The following is a 19,760-nucleotide window of genomic DNA, read 5'->3' as shown; positions in this document are numbered from 1 at the left end:
TTCAATGGAGCCGGCAATACAGCCGGCTCCATTGAAAGCAATGCGCTGCCGGCGATCGCGGGATGAATTGTCAGGAAGGGCTTAAATATATAAGCCCTTCCCTGCAATTCATCCAGAAATGTGTAAAAATAAAAAATATATATATATACTCACCTTGTCCCGGCAGACGGATTTCAGCGCGGCCGGCCTGCAGTGGGTGTGAAGGGGGTGTGAGTCAGAGCTGCCCCTGATTGGCTCAGCGCTGAGCCAATCAGAGGCAGAACTCACTCACACCCATTCATGAATCCATGAATGGGTGTGAGTGAGAGCTGCCCCTGATTGGTCCCTGTGCTGAGCCAATCAGAGGCAGCTCTGACTCACACCCCCTTCACACCCACTGCAGGCCGGCCGCGCTGAACTCCGTCTGCCGGGACAAGGTGAGTATATATATTTTTTCTATTTTTACACATTTCTGGATGAATTGCAGGGAAGGGCTTATATATTTAAGCCCTTCCCGACAATTCATCCCGCGATCGCCGGCAGCCCATTGCTTTCAATGGAGCCAGCTGTATTGCCGGCTCCATTGAATTCAATGGGCAAACATCGTTCTTCTCTGCCACAGCTGTTACAGCTGTGGCAGAGAAGAATGATTTGTCTAGTATATGTTCTCAATGGGGTCGGCGCTGCTGCCGCTGGCCCCATTGAGCGCATATAGAGAAGAGAACAGGAATCGCAGATCGCAGATAGGTGCGATCTGCGATTTCTGTTCTATAATTTATCGGACGAGCGCATAAAAAGCGCTCATGTGTCCGATACCATTGCAAAGCAATGGTTTTAAAAAATCGCTGGACGCATGCACATGCGCAAATCGCGCGAAAAAACGCCCGTCTGACTAAGGCCTAAGGCAGCTTTGATGTGTTTCTGCTGCAGAAACACACTGAATCAGCTTGGAAATGTGCATTTATTGATGTTAGAAAACGCATTTTGTCAGTGTGAACTCATGTCACAAAAACTCCACACATTTCACAGCAGAAAATCCACAACTAAAAACTCAAGTACATATACAAAATACACAACAGACGTCGTGTGTGAAGACAGTCTAAGGGTGTGTTCACACATAGCGGAATTGAAAGGGTTAAATCTGTCTCTGATCTGCTGTAAACACTGCATCAAATGGTGTACATTTTGATACAGTGTTTGGCGTAGATTTGGAAGAAAGAACACAATGCGTGAACGCACCACGCAGGCTGGATTCTTGTGTTGCTGACAAGTCGCAGATGAAACTACGTCTACTGTACCTGCAGCTTGGCCTGGTTTTTAGATTGCTGGTTTTTATCCTGGAAGTAGTCTGACTTAGCGGCTGAGTGTAAACTGCTGTTATCTGCAAAACTATGTCCGTTCACCATCAAACTGTTCTCGCGCAATTAAATTTTAAAAAACGCGTTAATCTGTAAGGCTACATTCACACAAGGACAAAACTCGTGCAAATGTGAACTCCATTCTTTTAAATGGAGTCATACACATGAGCGATGCTGTGAGGTAAAAAAAAAAAATCACTGCATGTCCTATTTGTTCACGTCCCTCGGAACGCATCGCCCATTGTTTTCAATGGGACAGTCAAACACATGACATGCCGTGTGATGTGCACGCAAAAGCGATGTGATGTTTTCCATATAAATCAATGGGAAACACTTGCCGATCCTCTGACTTGTGTGAATCAAGCGCCGGAAGATCTCAATTGTTATAGAAGTGATGTGAGGTGTTTCTGCATGTAAAACGCCTCACATCCTCGGGTAACACGCATGTCGACAAGCGCGATATTGAACCGGGATTCTTGACCCAATATTGTGCTCACCCATGAGAATGTAGCCTAAGTCGGCAGAGATTTGGTCACAATGTGAGAACCCAGTCTGAAGACAAGACGTCACATAGTGACCAAAGTGCGGCCACAAGCCACACTGGTGAATGGTTTTCTTGTGAATCGCATGTTTTTGAATTCTTTAGGTGTACACGATTTTCAGGTAAAAAAAAGGTAATATCAGACAAGAACATGAATGAGTACACAATTTTCCAAAAAATCTCCATCGTAATGTAGCTTTTGTCCACAGCAGGAAAGAACTTTATCTCCTATATATTTTTTACAATTTTATTTCGCACATTTGCTGGGAGCTTCATAATTGTAGCACATCAGCAGCATTAAACATTTTCATATAAATACACCCTAAGGCCGCCTGCAGACGAGCGGGTCGGATCCGGCGGCGAGGATTCTCGCCGCGGGACCCGACCCCAGCGCCTGCAGGGACGAGCGCGTACTCACCCGCGCCCGGCGGCCCCGGCTCTTTCATGTGCCGGCTGCCGAGCAGCCGGTGCATGCGCAGACCGGAGCCGGCGGCCGGGTGAGTGATGTTTCTGTGCGAGGCTCTGCGAGCCCCGCACAGAAATAGGACATGCCGCGGTTTGTTTGCCACGCGATATTTCGCGCGGCCAAACCGCGGCCGTCTGCATATGAGTGCGTATTGTAATGCACTCCTATGCAGACTTTCAGTAGCGGAAATCCCACGGGAAATCTCGCCGCGGGATTTCCGCCCGTGTGCAGGCGGCCTAAATCACCAACAAATATTAGACCTAAAGTAGTACTTATCTATGAAAAACTGTGCCTTTTCTTTTTGATAACCAAGTCGGCCACCATTACAAATCCCACAGCAGTTATCATCCAGCTTTTCTACAGTGCTGAATGGCAAAGCTGCTCTGCTGAGTACACTCTTGGTCATTCTAGTTGTATGGTGCAGGGTCAGAGTCGGGCCTCCTTCATACATGGCAGTTGCCGGCTGTGCAGGACAACTGACATCTACCCACAGCAGAATAAAAATCACTCAAAAAGTTGTATGTACTCCAAATTGCTACTAATGAAAATGACAACTCATCCCACAAAAAACAAGCCCTCACACAGCTACACAGACAGAAAAAAAAACATGGTGGTTCTCCGAATATGGCAAACTAAATAAGTTCTATGAAAAATGCTTTTATCATGTAAAGGTAGTAAAAGATTAACAAAAAACTATAATGTGAATCTAAATCCCCTCCAAAATTGCAGAATTATTATTTTATCCTTCTTTAACCCCTTAACCCGTTTAGGACCAGCCGCCGTAAATTTACGGCGGCTGGTCCTGGGCTTAGAGCACCGCCGATAGTAAAATTACGTGCTCGCACCGCCGAGGTCTTCTGCGCATGCGCAGACCAGCTCTCCGGCGCGAGTACGCCGGAGCAGCCCCATTGAACAGAGCAGAAGACTGCACAGCGCAAGCGCGTCTAATGGAAGGAGAAGACAGCGTTAGTCGGTGCCATGGAGACGAGGACGCCAGCACCGGAGGGGGTAAGTGTATAACTTCTGTATGGCTCATATTTAATGCACGATGTACATTACAAAGTGCATTAATATGGCCATACAGAAGTGTATAACGCCACTTGCTGCCGCCGGACAACCCCTTTAATTATGCAGCATAAATGACCCAATAGATTTTTTTTTTTTTTCCTGCGGGTTGGTACAATTACAACAATACCAAAATTCTTATTTTATTTTTTTTTTGGTTTTTCCACTTTTCTGCAATAAAAAATCCTTTTTTTGAAAGTTTCTTATTTATTAAATCGCTGCATTTAGAATCCTATAACTTTTTTATTTTTCCATGGACTGAGCACTGTGAGGGCTTATTTTTTTTAAGACAAGCTGTAGGTTTTATTGGTATCATTTTGGCGTACAAACGGCTTTTTTGATCACTTATTGCATTTTTTTATTCAGTATTTTTGTATTTCTTTTTACACTTTTTGTCATGCAGGATAAAAAGCAGGTTCAACTTATTGTACGCGTCGTTACGGACATGATGATACCAAATATTTGTGCATTTTATTTATTTTAAAAAAAATTATGCTAATATGGGAAACAGCATAAAAAAAGTTTTTTCTTTTACATTCTTTTTTGTACAATATTTTTATCTTTTTTTACACCATTTGTGTCTCTTTGGGGAACTTATAGCATAGCACAGATGATCGCTATGATAAGGCATTGCAGGACTTCTCTCCTGCAATGCCTTATCACTTGTTACAGCGATCATAGGCACAGGCAATACAGGACGCCGGTATCGGGCCATGGCAACCACTCGGGCTCTCCGCGATTATATCCTGAGAGTCCGATGACATCATGAACTCTTCCTATGCCGCGCTCTACATAGATTGCGGCAGGAAAGAGGTTAACAGCGGGGGTTGCTGTCCCGATGCACCCCTGCTGTTGCAGCAGGAGGCCAGCTATCAGTGACAGCCAGCTCCTGCTGCCAGATAGCACGAGATCTCTTCTGATCTCACACTATCTACAGGATGTAAGTGTACGTCCTGTTGTGGGAAGTACCCTGCTGCCAGGATGTAAACTTACGCCCTGGAGCAGGAAGGCATAAATTATACAATGACAGAACTGTGTTGTTAGTGACCTTGCTTCTCAAAAAAATAAAGTAACAAAAAGTGGTAAAAGTCTTATGCTCCCCATGATGGTAGATATAAACCCTGGCTTGAACTAAAAAAAAAAAGCAAATCTTCACAAGGGGCACCAAAGAAAAGAAAATTATGTATGTCAGAATATGGAGATAGAAAGCAATATATTCTTTTTAAAAAGTTGTAAAACTGTTTCAATATATTACATGGTACATTAAATGGTGACATTGAAAAAATAAACCTTGTCCTAAAAAAAAAAAATTCTAATATAGCTATGGATATGGAGACAGAAAAATGTGAAAAAAAGCTATGGATCTTGGAAAGCAAGGGTGCAAAACTGCAAGGAGTTAACGGATGAAGTGCAATGCCTCATGTTTCCTGCCACTGGCAGACACTGAGAATAGCAGCTAAATGTGAGGGATCCTATTACTGGGGGATGGGGATGGTGGGGGGAAATTAGTCATCTTATCTAGAACCGTGATCTCCAAAGTGTGGTTCTCCAGTTGTAGCAAAACTACAGGTTCCAGCATGCCCCGACAGCATCACTGCTCTAGAAGCTACCGTGTTTTATATTAACTTTTGCCCTAAAAGAGGCACTAGGTCTTATTACTAGCAGGCTCGGTTTAGGTCCCTCCCTCTGCTCTCCACAGCTCTGATGTGCTTCCCGCAGTCCTTGGCCGCTCACACAACATCACTTCCTGCTTATGGGATTCATAATATTTTCAGGGTAGCGCTTATATTTAAACACCCCGCCCCCTTTCCCATACACACGCACACACTGAAAATTAGGCTATGACTTATTTTTGGGGTAGGGTTTATTTTTGGGGAAACAGTGTATTAGATATTGGGCCCCATGATAGAACATTACATGAATTACCAGAGTAGACATTACCTGCACTGCCTCCAGTGAAATTGCCAATGTGCAGCTTATAATTGTCAGCCTCTCCGGATAGGGAAAATGAAGCATAAGCAGCAAAAGTGTGTTGATTTTCAAAATCTGTCAGATCGACTCGAAGTTTATAGGTTCCTAGAAGATTAAACATGTACAAAGTCAGTGGATAAAGGAAGATGCCAGAATCCAGGCTGTACAGTTCTACAAGTTTATACATACAGAGGAAGTCAGATGTCACCTGCGTCCAATCAGAGGCCGCAGCGTAACTGTAATTATGTCACAGTGCATGCTTCTGATAAATATGTACTGTATACTGAGACCTCTGATTTGCCGCAGATGACACCTGATTTTCGCCGGGTTGTCAACCTGGAAGTCGCCGTCGATGTCGGCGGCAGCTCTCAGGTGCTTTTCGGGGGACCAGGACAGGCAGGTTGCCCTCTTTTTTTATTTTAGGTCCAGGCCTAGCAGGTAGATGGGATTTTGTTGTCATGACAAAACTCTCTTAATTTTTTAAAATCAAATAACAAAAATGTCTCACTTTCATCTTCTGATATATATTTTACTGTAAATAAAATATAGTCACATGAGATTTCCAAATCATTGCATTATTTTTTTTTAAAGTTATTTACATTTTACACCCTTTTTTTTGGAGTTGGGGTTGTAATTAGTGTTGCGTGTCTTGATCGGTCGGGTGAGAAAATTCCCCATAAACCTGAACCAAACTTTTGGCAAAAATCGTGGTTGAAATTGAATTTCCCATAATGCTTGCTGCAGTGGCCTTGTCGGGCATGTAGGCAGCAGTTTTATTGTATGGCTGAATCCACATGACCTAGCCTTGTAGAACATAGGCACAGCGTAACCAACGGCCATTTTTCAGTTGAGCACAGGACAGAGAAGCTGAAACATGTTTGTATGCCTATATAACATGTGGTCTGTTAGGGAGAGCTATTCTACAGAGGATTTACCGTAATACTGTTGGGTGAGAGAGTTTTAATGCCCTACTTTCTTGAGGGACAGTGCACAAATGTACAAGCTGCACTGTGTGGCCTTCTGTTCTCACTCATCAAGTCATTCAGGGGTTGTGTCCTACTTAGTTGACAGTGGTGTTTCGTGTTAATATTAAAAAAAAAAGAAAAGCAAGACAGAACGGCCAATACACACAGTGCATATCAGCAACCTCAGACATTGTTCAATCTACAGTTTGCCACTATTAAGTATTTGCAAGCCCTACACAGCTAGCAGTGGTTTTCTGCAAACTGGAAAGTTAGCAGATAAGTTACATACAACTACTCAAAAAAGTGAAGCAAAAAAACTAATTAAGGATGCAATAAAAAATAAACATGAAGAAAGCAAGGAGTAAGGGATGTGTTAATGGTGGTGGAGACTGGGTCAAGTAGGCACTTCAACGGGTCCCACTGAAGCAAAAGCTCCACATTTTTCAGGAGGAAAGGCAATCCCACTGGCATTCCTTAGAGGTGGTTTTGCCCATTTGTTACATCCGCAGCATGCAGAACAGGTCATAGAGTGGATGACACAGCATGCATCAAGTAATAGCATCTCCTCTTCCTCCCATTCACAGGCATGTGGCAGTCAGTCTGCACCAGTCAGCCAGGATCACCCCTTCTCTTCTTTACCCAATGTCTAATCCATTGCACCCTCTGATGTTTTCCACATGTATCAGTCTGAGGAGCTGTTTGATCATTCAGTGTCATGGATGTCAACTGAACAGTCCAAAAAGTTAGAGGGAGAAGACCAAGACATTCAATTCACTGATGCCCAACCATTTTTTTACTCCGAAGATGAAGATTAGTGTGGATTAGTGCAAGCGGTCAAGTGACAGGCAATGCATACTCAGGAGGATGTGGAAATGAAGATGCTCACTCACTGTTTAATAGAGTCCACTTAGGAGATGGAAAAGGAAGAGGAGGTAGAAGATGATGAGGTACTTGAGCTCGCAGGACGAGAAGAAAGAAGCGGATATTGTGGGGCAGCACCATGCTAAGACAGGAAGCACGGTGTCGTAGACAAAATCAAAAAACTGTACCGTTTACCATTAGCTACCACCACCTGTTGCAACAGCACCAACATCAGGCCCACAACTGGGTCTGGTCACAGGAGTTGCGCAGCTTGGACATTTTTTGATACCACACATGATGACAGAAGAGTGGTTATCTGTAGGATCTGCAGTAAGTGTTTTTAATGTGGCAAGAATGTAAACCACCTCAACACAACAACATGTATGAATAGTTACATGAACTCCCACCACCCGCTAAGTTGGAGAGCCCACCTGGGCCAGAGGGCATAGAGTCAACCTTATTCTGCTCCCTCTTCTGCTGCTGTAGTTGCCTGTTTCTCTATCTCCCTCCCTGTTCATGCCATATCCTCTGAGCACAAAGAGGCAGTTTTGTGTAGGGGCAGTAGCACTTCAGGCCTCTCCTTCACAATTGACAATTGGGCTACAGGCTTCAGAAGCAGGAGTGGGAAAGGGAGAGCAGAAGTTGAGACATCACCATCACCACCACCTTTACCAGCATTCACATCCATCCCATATTCTAGCATGTCCCAAGTCAGTAGCCAGAGCTGTCTATCTCCCAGCTATGGGAGCATCAAAAATACCATCCCAACCATCCACAAGCACAGAGCCTGAACACAAGCATTGCACAGCTGCTTGCAATCAAAATGCTGCCCTTCAGGTTAGTGAACACAGATGCCTTCTGCAACATGATGCTCTGTGCTAACTCGCAGTACCAGCTGCCCAGCTGCCAGTTCGTTTGCCCAAAAAGCTGTCCCTGCTCTGCATCACCATGGTAGTGATAACGTGTCCCTGGCGGAAAGGCGGTCCAGCAAGCATGGCCTGGGGCGTGGCAAATCCTTAACAGCCCTGTTGGTCAATGTCCTGCAGGTGGGGCCTGAAGCTAAAAGGGGTGGCCCTCATTTTCTTGTACCCCCAAGAGTTATGGAACATTCATTTTTCTCTGCTCCCTCCTCATCCACCTCCTCTTTCTCTACCTCTTCCTATCACTTTCAACATCCTCCACATCAGCACAGATATCCATAAGTGACTAAATCTGACCTCCATACAGCAGTGCACTGGTAAACGCCAAAATGTTGTCCTAAAATTCCTATGACTAGGTGAACACAGCGACACAACCAAAGAGAGGTTGATGGCCCAGGCTGACACATGGCTGATCACTGCACCATCTAAAACTAGGCAAGGTCATGTGTGACAATGGGGCCAATCTGCTGGCAGCCCTTCACCTCAGCACTCTCACAAACATTTCTTGCCTCTCTCATGTGATGAACCTGGTAGTGCAGTGCTTCCTAAACAATTACCCAGGTTTACATCCGAAGCTGGAAAAGACCAGAAAACTGTGTTGACACCCAGCCATCTCTTGTCTGGCAGAGGTGCAGCAACAGTTCGGGCTACCACCCAACTGTCTCATCTGTGACATGCCTACATGCTGGAATTCCATGTTTCAGAGGCTAAGTCAGTATCAGAGAGTTATCACAGAACAGCAGATGCTGTATTCTGTTAGCAGAAGCTGTATGGAGGTAGGTCACTTGATGCCCTTGGAGTGGCTGTAGATCAAAGACATGTGTACCATTTTAGCCTGCTTTAAGGAAGCAACCAAAATGGTCAGTCATAATGATGCACTGAGCATTACAACTATTCCTGTTGTATGCCTGCTAGAACAGAAACTACACTGCCTCTGGAACAATGTTATAGGACTAGGAGGAAGGGACACTTAACTGCCAGACCAGTCCGCCATTACGCAACAGGGAGCATCGCTTTGGACAAGAAAGGGGACATCTTTTCTAAATCATTTTTCCACCCATGAAAGAAGTATAGAGAAAGAGGAGGGGGATAATATGGGTCCAGAGCCAGGGGAGGGGTCTATGGAATGCTCCTTCCATCCATCACTAATCCCAGCTATTGTACATTGATGGTGAGACCAGCTGGAGGACACTCTTAGGCCTGAACCAAGGAATCTGGGCAATCACTCTTAGGCGCGTTGAGCATATGAGTACAGAGGTATAGCCCACATCAAAACATCAGATGATTACTCGGTGGCCACCCACTTTAATTCCCGCTACAAGGACAAAGATTTGTCTAAGTCAGCAGCATTAACCACAAATTATGGAGAGGTGTTCCTTCATGAACACCCCACAATAGATCAGATCCAAATGCAATACAGCAGATTAAAAAATAGAAGAACGCCGACAATAAATGGTGCAATAAACAGTCATCCAGTGGGTTGCACCTTTTATTCCCTCATTGGCATACAAAATGTGATGTTTTGCCTCACGTCTGGAGTCTTTGTCAAGCTACCTGGTGAGTGGAGAGCAGTGGTTTGGCGTGATACAATGCCGAAGTGAGAAGTCGGCGAAGAGCTGTGGCGGACTCAGGAGATGACGTGAGACAGATTGTGAAGCGGGTTAGAGCGCTGGAAGGGAAAGACCAAAGCCCCTCTTCAAGTGGTAGTCCCTGACTGTGAGTCTGTATATGTAAGGTAAAGCAAAAAGGCGTCTGATAAGTGGGAGACGTCCCAGAATTGACAGAGACCTAGTAATGGCTCAGAAGTAACAGAGGCCTAGTGAAGTGCTCCTGAGTGACGGAGACAGTGCAGCAGCCAGGGCCAGGATTTGCCTAATGCTGGTAACAGAAAGGCCAAGTTGCAGACTGACAAAAGTCAGAAGGGCCACTGTATATAATTGATGATCCTCTATGCAAATTATTTGATCTGCTGATCTAATGTTTGTAGAGAAATGCTGCCTAGTTTCACCTTATACTGAGATAAATGCTGTTTTTCTTGCTCTGATGAAATTAAAGTAAAGGTTTATTTTATTATTTTCATAACCATTTGCGCCTGTGTTTTATTGACTCCTCTCACCTAACTATTGTGCTATAGAGCACTGGCGTCACAACATATCATGCCATAAAATTTATTGGGTTCCGCTGCAGACATTACTACCTGAAGAGATGTGGTATAGCTGCTGTGACACCATTTTATTTCATATACCACTCTTATAATCCCAATCTCTTTTTGTTTTTCTCATACGAATTCAGAAATTGATTGTAAGAATGTTTCCATGCAATAGGTGGTGCTGTTGAGGTAGTATTTCTATCTTCTTATGTGTGCATTAGTGATAGCAGACATTATCAAACTGTTGAAGTCCTCAGCTTAGTGATTAGTGTTTGTCTCTCTGCTCAGAGGGTCTTGTGTTTTTTCAAGTCTCAAATTTCTGTGTAAACATTTATTTGGATCAAGAGGAGTGTGCCCCCCTCCCCTCTACATCTGTATGTTATAATTATGTGTCACCTAAACTAGTTTCATTCATAAGTCTGACGAAGGGGGCGAGATATCCCCGAAAGCTTGCTGTAACATCATGTATTTTTGTTAGCTATTAAAAGGTATCATATCTACAAGATTGCTTCGTTTCTCTTACTGAGAGCAATCACACTTCACTTATCCTACACACTGCAAGTGCCTTAGTATGTCACTCCTTCTCCCAACACGAAATGTTTCTAGAGCACAGGAAACATTTGTAACTCTACAGCTCTTCCTTGGAGAAGGCCCGTGATCGGCTGTTCTGTTCACCTAGTAGAATCTCTGTTTTGCAAACTTTATGACATTGTTTTAAAACACGCAGCTCACATACTGTCTTGCGAAGCAAAATTTTTGGTAGCTCTACAGCTGTTCTCTGGAGCAGGTCCATGCTTGAGTGTTGGGTTCACTTGGCAGAATTTGTCCTTATAAAATTTATGACATTGCTTTTAAACAAGCAGCACACCTGATATTCATTGATGCAAGTTTTGACCTAAGAAACCCTATGTGTGCCTTCTTTTTGTTTGAGTGATTCCCCAGTACTACAATTAACCCCTACAACACTGTACACTATTATGACCAATTTTTGGGAGGAGTACAGTGTTCCCCAGATGTGTGGCTGTATTCCCTTGTAATTTAGTGGGATTTAGCTGAATTGGGGGCCTTCTGGAAGGCAAATTAGTAAACCTGATTTTTACTCTGATTGACTGCAATGGGAGTTGGAATCGACTGTCCCGATTCATGATGATTTGTATGAGATCTGCCAAATACCAACACAAACAGATTACTCCACTAATCACTTATTACTATTTGTAAGAGTGTAACCCTTAGTTTCCCCAATAGTAATAGTGCCCCTGACTGTGGTCCAATTTATGATAGTGTACCCTTGACAGTGGCACCAATAGTATTAGTATGATTAAAATGTCATCCCTTAGAGATCCTGCTTCCTTCCCTGGCGTCTGTGCTGCGTACTGCACATATAGGAATGCAGATGGCAGTAGAGGAAGCGGTGTCTATGCAGACATTGGGAGAGGAAGCAGGGTCTTTGCATACAGCAGCAATGGCACAATGCAGATGCCGGGTGACAAAGCAGGCTCTCTGCTTATAGCAGCTGTGGCAGCCAGACCAGAGCTGCTTCAGTAAGTGAATTACTTGCGGCCAGGGTTGCTGCCCGGCCATACTCACAGGAAGAAATAATTTTTTTTACTGGCCATTAATATGACCGGCACAAATTAAATACCAGAACCAATAATGGAGCCTAATTACTGATTGGGTCAGTGGTTCAGAAGCTGTCTGGCAACCCTATCTGATGGGCAGTGATCTGTAGTTCCACAGTGACAACTTGTAATATGTCACAATATGAGCAGACTCGTCCACAGTAATGACAGAGGATCCTGTTAGATGCAATAGTTACCTGAAAATGTGAGGCGGTGAATATTATCATTTCCCAGCCAGAACTCACTTAGTTGGTTACCAAACCCTCGCTTGTAATCATTCCAGTCTCTGTAAAAGTCTACACTGCCATCATACCGTCTCTGAAAAACCTATAGACAGGACAAACAAAGTATAACTTTGGAGATGGAGTCAGAGTTTTTGTTTAGAGGGTCACGGTAAGGAAACACAAATTCTATTTTATTACATACAATCCATCCTCCTCCATCTGTATCCATGTCACAATAGACTCGAAGTGGATTCTTTCCATCTGGGTATATTTCGTACCACTCAGTAAGAACCGTCCCTTGGTCCTGCAGTTCCTTGCAATTTCGAGCTGTGGAAAGAAATAGAAAGCTTGTTGGTGAGTACCAATGGAGATATAATGAATAAAGTGATGATATTATTAGATTTTTACTGCCAAGAACTAGGTTCTATGGCCAAGGAAATAAAACATGTTAACTGTATAGTAAACCAGACGTTACATGTCATATACAATTACTAATTGTACATAATGTAACCACCAAATTGCAGTCACATAACAGCTAACAGAAGTTGAGCAATAACCAGAAACAGAAAAAAAAATGGAATCCACATTATCGCCTAGCGACAGTGTAGCGTCATCTGTGTTGCGCATGTGCCAGCGCATCCGCATTACGGATGAAGAAACACTGCAGACAGGTACACAGGTGGTCCGCAGAGGTCAACGTCCCGGCCTTAGATATAAAGAGATGGGGACAAGGTAGAGGGAGCTCTAATTGGATCAATCATCTACACACTGTCACTCTCATTGAATTCCTAGCTCCTTTGTACATGCAACTTTAACAACTGACCTAAGCTAAGTAATCTATTAATTTCTTATTTCACTTTGCGATTGTTTATTTGCTGATTATTTATTATCTGCTTTATTTGATTATTCTTTCCTAACTTAATTTTACTTTATTTTTTCTGCCATATTTGGTAAAGTCATTTTTTTTCCTTATTGTGTTTATATATTTTATTTATTACCATCTCTGAATCCACAATTATGGAATACTAAAAATTTACTGCATATTATCCAAGTGTAATATCTTTGGAGACTCACCATATACTGGAGCGGAGAGGCCGGGGTCTCCTTTCTCTCCTAGAAAAAAACGTATTGATAAATGAATGAAACTATGAATGAATATAACAAATAAATGAGCATTTTCTAAACATTTCCCATCCTTTCAATAGGAAAAAATAGAGCAGAAGACCGTGGAAGAGCAAAACTGGTAAGAAAGAGAAATAGCGCAGTTATAACAACCAATGAGAAGTCCTGATAACGGTGATTGCTTTTTTTCTATTTTGAAATAAACACAATCTGTTGTGCCAAATTATTATGTAGAATTACGTTTTTGAGCAGATAATGACATGCATATAATTTCCAACATTCTGTTTTATTTCAAAAGGCACAATTCTTTTTATACCATAGCAGAAAATGCTCAGTTAGGAACTCCACATATCATTCAGAGTTCATTGTGACACCCTCACTTCCCAATTTTCTGGTTCAAAAAACATCACAATGCCACCTACCTGCTAACGTTTCAGACTTGTAGAAACCGGTTGGTCATTCATCAACTATTTAGAACTCCATCCATCAGGGCCAGGGGCATAACTGAAGGCTTAGGAGCTTGGGTGCAAAAATTCAGATTGGGCTAACCCCCCCCCCCCCCCCCCCCAACCTGTAGCCGTATTTAAACCATGCAAAATGCAGCTGCAAAACACATTTACATACATAATCTAGACCCTTGGCATAAGCTTTCCAAACATGACTCATTTCTTGGACTATGTGAAAATTTGTTTATAGCCCCTTAGGCCGCGTTCACATGAGCGTATTTCTGCTTACTACACACGTGTGGTATATGCATGTGATATGCTGTAATTTGATACATTAAAAAACTGAATGCGGTACTGAAAAACAACATACGTTTTTAAGAAACTGCATACACTATTAAAAAAAAAACGCTTGCAGATTTAAACATCGCATGCTTTTTTTTAAAAAAAAAACCACATGCAGATTTTTGATGCATTTTTTTATTGTGTGTAAAGCGTGCACGGACATGTATAACTTATAGTAGCTTTAAATATATAATAATATACAAGAGAAACTAAAGTTATACCAGCATGCTCCATAACACTATATGCAGGAGATGTATAACTTATACCAGCTGTACTTATATAATTACAAGTAATTATTAGAAAATGATAACACCAGTGTTTCTCGTGGTGCAATGCACAACACAGCTCTGCTACATGCACGTCACACACACACACACAGCTGTGGTACATCTGCGTGTCACACATAGACAGCTGTGGTATATGCACATCACACGCAAACAGCTATGAAGTACTGCAAGTAGTTGTGGAGTCAAGATTGACAGGGGTGTGATGCCCCTTTATGTGATTGGCTGCAGAGGTGGATGGGTTGCAGGTCCTGGCAGGCCACTAACGATTTATGGGGAAAGCATACAGTGTCCCCCAGTGCAGGCAGGCAGCTCTACTACATGTGCGTGTCTCACACACACACAGCTCTGGTACATGTGCGTGTCTCACACTCACACAGCTCTGGTACATGTGCGTGTCTCACAGTCACACAGTTCTGGTACATGTGCGTGTCTCACACACACACACAGCTCTGGTACATGCGTGTGTCACACACACACAGCTCTGGTACATGCGCGTGTCACTCACACACAGCTCTGGTACATGCGCGTGTCACACACACAGCTCTGGTACATGCGCATGTCACACACACACATCTCTGGTACATGCGCATGTCACACACACACAGCTCTGGTACATGCACGTGTCACACACACACAGCTCTGGTACATGCGCATGTCACACACACACAGCTCTGGTACATGCATGTGTCACACACACATAGCTCTGGTACATGCGCGTGTCACACACACACAGCTCTGGTACATGCGCGTGTCACACACACACAGCTCTGGTACATGCGCGTGTCACACACACAAAGCTCTGGTACATGCGCGTGTCACACACAGCTCTGGTACATGCGCGTGTCACACACACAGCTCTGGTACATACGCGTGTCACACACAGCTCTGGTACATACACGTGTCACACACACTACACACAGCTCTGCTACATGCGTGGGTCACAAACACTATACACAGCTATGCTACATGCGGGGGTCACAAACACTACACACAGCTCTGCTACATGTATGTCACACACACCACACACAGCTATGCTACATGTATGTCACACACACCACACACAGCTCTGCTACAAGTGTGTCACATACACCACACACAGCTCTGCTACAAGTGTGTCACACACACACCACACACAGCTCTGCTACAAGTGTGTCACACACACCACACACAGTTCTGCCACGGAGCTATACAATCTCCTCCCCTGGGGGTAGCTCGGGACCTATGCAAGTTATTGCTGGGGGAGGTCAGAGAAATGGTAACCTGGAGTTACCTCAATGTCCTTTTGTCACTTGTGATGCCACTGTTCCATCCTCTGCGGTGAAGCTTGTCATTGGAAATAATTTAGTCCACACACAGGGATAACTTTCTGAACAAAACCGGGAATGGTTGGTAATGTCCGTTTACTGTAACTTTTGATAACGGTTCAACAGTAGATTGGCACAGATACAGCAAGAGAAAGGAGGGAAGTGTGACAGGGAGGATACTGGGGGCAGTCCAGACAATCCACAGTCAAGTTATCTGTGTGATCCGGCCCCTGGCAACTCTATTTCTCTCTCTCCAACTCTCTACCCGTACACACTCATGCTTTCTGTGCGTGAATACGCCAAGCAGCGTCCCTCTCCTCACTCAGTACTCAGTGGTAGCACTGGTACATCCCAGGTGGAATAATCCCAGGCCGCACAACATGGAATCGCTCACCCTCTTCCATGCCTCCACACACCGACCGATAAGGCAGTGTCTGTGTGTGAGTAGACTCCTCTCTCGCTAGCACTCCCGCCACACTCCCACCAAAGCTCAGACCAACCCTTGCATTCCCCTTCCAAACACACATAAATCACACAAGGTCACATGACGCACAACATGATACATTTCCTAGACACAACCCAGACATCAACCCATTCAGTGCCGCAAAGGTGCAACAAACACCAAATGCACACACATAGAAGATGCTAAGAATACCATTGCACAAGACAAACACACTCAACCCTACGGAGGAGCCCCACCGACTCTGGCCCACTACAAAAGCACATTATATTAAAGGACTGTAAAAAATGTAACACCCTAATATAACTTTCAGCTATTTAGGACCATGTAAAGTGTATAAAGCCCAGCTAGTGTGAGTGGAGGTCAGTGCAAGGAAGTGTCTTTGTGAATGCACATAACCTAGCGGTACAGTATCCATCACACAGTTTTTCATTTACTACAGAAAACCCTGTTCTCTAAATACAAACCTGGCTGTCCTGCAGGTCCAGCCTTCCCAGAGTCTCCTTTAGATCCTGAAACAAGAACAGAAATTTAGCCATCATCTCAATAATAAACACACATACAGGGCAGTGAAATTAAACTTCACCAACTCAGAGGCCTCTCCAAATGAGATGAAATTCGGACAGCAACCACTTCAGATGATGCACTTGCCATTTATTAAAAAATTTTTAAAGTAGAAAGTCACTGATATGTAATGCTGTAGCGGGCCAGGTCTAACTTGAAAGGCCTCCATCGGTGTCAAATCTGAAGGACAGCATTTGTCAGCATATTGAAGAGATTAAAGCTGACTCACTACGTTCAGTGGTGGACAACAAAGTTTTGTGAATGGAAGGCATTGTTGAAAATGACCCATAGAATAAAGTTATCATGCCATTTTTATTGCAGTTTGTGCGCCATAGAAACATGCTTCTGTCACACCTGCCTATGTGCTCCAAGAAGGCTTAGAAAGTGCCTTACGTCTTCCTAAGCTTGAAGCCTAGAACTTATCAACAGCTGGCTGCTTATTGGCTGGCTGTCATGCTCTCACTGATTGGTCAAGGGGTGTGGTTGGAGCTCAGAGGAAACTACACAGTGAGCCACTATGCTTAGGGAGAGGAGAGAAAGTGCGGAAAGAAGACAGGAAGGGAAGAAGGAGTTAAAGTAGAGTCTGCTTAAGAAGTCGGAGGAGAAGGAGAACGTGTAGGAGGAGTTCAGCAAAGCGAGTAGCTTCAACATGTGTTTTGTACAGCAGAGAGGCTTGAATTCATCAGCTTCCTGACCTGACTACACTAAGGAGGAGAGAAACTGGGACCCAGTCCACTTAAACAGTGAGTTACACAAAAACCGGGTGGAGTCAAAACCAGGGATAGTCAAAAGGTCCACCAAAATCTTCATCTTAAAACTGTATCAATAACTTTCCAGTAAACCCAACAGATAACTAGCCTGTGGGAATTTTTACTGTGTCTCCTTTAGCTGTATAAAAAGAGCATTGAAGATAGAACTGTATTTGTTCAGGATTCAACTGTGTTACACCATGTTGTCAGTCTACTGCCAGATTGATTGCCCTGCTCCACTGCCATTGTTGTATTCTGTTGATTACTTAAGAGCTTCAGTAAACCATGTGCTTCCTGTTTACTATTAAAAGCTACCAGGACCTGTGAAGTTATTTCCTGCCAATTGAGTCTTACAGTTCTGAGTGAAGTGCTGGTGTCATGTGACAAACCACCGTTCACCATCAAGATTGTATCAATTTGTGCCACTGTGGGGTGACTGAGCAGGACACCTTCCCCGCCATTGTTGGGAGAGATTACAAAGCCACCCGTGACATCCATCTTACAGTCCCCATGGTCTCCCCATCTTTGGTGCATTGGGCATTGTACATTAGCATATCATATAACTTGCTGAAAAATAGTGCCAGTATTCTACCAATGGCAACTGCGGGGCAATATAAAATAGTATAGAATCCTTTGGTAGTCATGGATGATTATCATGGCCTCATGGCCACTTGTGTAGTAATTCTGGGAAAAAGCACATTTTATTAGAGGATTGTCAGTAATGTAACACCCTAATGTAATCTTCAAAAAGCAAACCACAAACTTTCAGCTATTAAAAGTGTATAAACCCTAGATAGTGTGAGGACAGTGCATATAAGTGTCGTTGTGGCACAAAGACACTGTTATCTAAATACAAACCTGGCGGCCCTGTAGGTCCAGCCTTCCCGGGGTCTCCTTTATATCCTGAAACAAGAACAGCAATTTAGCCATCATCTCAATAATAACCCCACATACAGGGTAGTGAAATTAAACTTTTCCAACTCAGAGGCCTCTCAATTTAGTAAACCATTGACTAGGGCTTGGATAAAGTTACTTTGGGAAAGTTGCTAGGTTGGTAGGTCGCAACGGGGTGTTGCCATACGACACATGGAACTAAAAACTGGACACTGCAATTTAGGAGTGAGGAAGTACAATTACAATACACAAAGGGGCCAACAGCCAGTACTTTCCGAGATACAGCTCTTGAAAAATTGGGCATTTGTTCCAAAAAGTGAAACATTTTCGTTTTAGTCATGTATTTTGTCAAATATAGTAAAAAAAATATATTCACCCAACAAGGACAGTCAGTTAATGAATTTGAAATACATTATATTTTGCTTTAATTTGAGCTCCGATGGGCACTGATTTGGTCAATGGTTCCTCTCAAAAATAGCATATAAAGAAAAACCTGGAAGAATAGATTTGGGGAAGAATCAATGAAAGCAGTTCACGTAGTAATGTAAATTCAAGAGAGAAGTGGTAAAATAGATTTTGAAGATTTGGATGCAAAAAAACAACATATCTCATTATAATTTCATTTTTTTTGACAGCACTGGCTTTAAGAAATCTTCTTCTTGAACAAGTGAGGGCTCGTCACTTCGTTCAGTAAACATAGTGTCAGGACTCGAACCAGGGACCTGTTGTGCTCCAGTCAACAGCTCTCCCCACGTACCCGCTCACAAATTAGGGCAAAAATTTATTGGTCCCTTTCAGATTTCAGCAAAATTGGCCCAAGTCACCGTCCGCCTAAAACTCCTTGGCGGTCTTCAAATCCATCCAGTGTTTAATGTATCACTGCTTTTCCTGGAAGAAACCCACCACCTCCTCCACCAGTGAGGGTTCAGGGTGAAGAGGAGTTCCTGGACTCCAGAAAACAGAGGGGGCCTGCAGTACCTGGTCTGGTGGAAGGGATATGGCACAGAGGAGAATTCCTTGGAACCGACCCCCAACATTCATGCTGCTCATCTGACGAGGGAATTTCATCTCAGGTGATCAGGTAAGCCGGCTCCTGGGATATCCAGTAGCCATCCTGGAAGAAGGGGACTGGTGTCAGGGCTTGAACCCAGGACCACTTGTGCTCTAGTCAGTAGCTCTCTCCCCTGGGCTGTCGTGGATTTGGACAGTTCCTTGCTGAAACCCAGCCTTGTTCTATGTTTCCTTGCTCTTGCTAAGTCCATTTCTTGTCTCCCTGTCCTGTTACTAATTAGGACTTCCTATAAAAGCCTGACCATGCCTTAGGTCCAGTATGTGATTATTGTGCTCCTCCACCTTGATTAAGCTCCTCTTCCTCCTGCTGCTGACTGCTGGCTTTCATTTGACTATGCCTCAGTCTCATCCCATTGTACTAAATACCAGTACATACTGCTGCTGAATTCTGGCTTCCATTTAA

At 43.7% G+C, this 19,760-nt stretch overlaps 1 protein-coding gene across 1 annotated transcript in view; it reads right to left on the bottom strand.

The window, feature by feature from the left end:
- LOC136619882 (ficolin-1-B-like) overlaps nucleotides 1-19,760 on the bottom strand; it is a 48,086-nt gene that overhangs the window by 2,387 nt on the left and 25,939 nt on the right. The window contains exons 3-7 of the mRNA XM_066594611.1: nucleotides 16,547-16,591; nucleotides 13,193-13,231; nucleotides 12,321-12,445; nucleotides 12,092-12,221; nucleotides 5,351-5,485 (exon numbers count right to left, since the gene is read on the bottom strand). Coding sequence (XP_066450708.1) covers nucleotides 5,351-5,485; nucleotides 12,092-12,221; nucleotides 12,321-12,445; nucleotides 13,193-13,231; nucleotides 16,547-16,591 — 474 coding nt within the window. The remainder of the gene's footprint in view (nucleotides 1-5,350; nucleotides 5,486-12,091; nucleotides 12,222-12,320; nucleotides 12,446-13,192; nucleotides 13,232-16,546; nucleotides 16,592-19,760) is intronic.

Source organism: Eleutherodactylus coqui, chromosome 3 (genome assembly GCF_035609145.1).
Source record: "Eleutherodactylus coqui strain aEleCoq1 chromosome 3, aEleCoq1.hap1, whole genome shotgun sequence".
In the NCBI taxonomy this organism is placed as follows: Eukaryota; Metazoa; Chordata; class Amphibia; order Anura; family Eleutherodactylidae; genus Eleutherodactylus; species Eleutherodactylus coqui.
The sequence above is the reverse complement of the archived record's forward strand: the minus strand, read 5'-3'. Positions and strand labels throughout refer to the sequence as shown.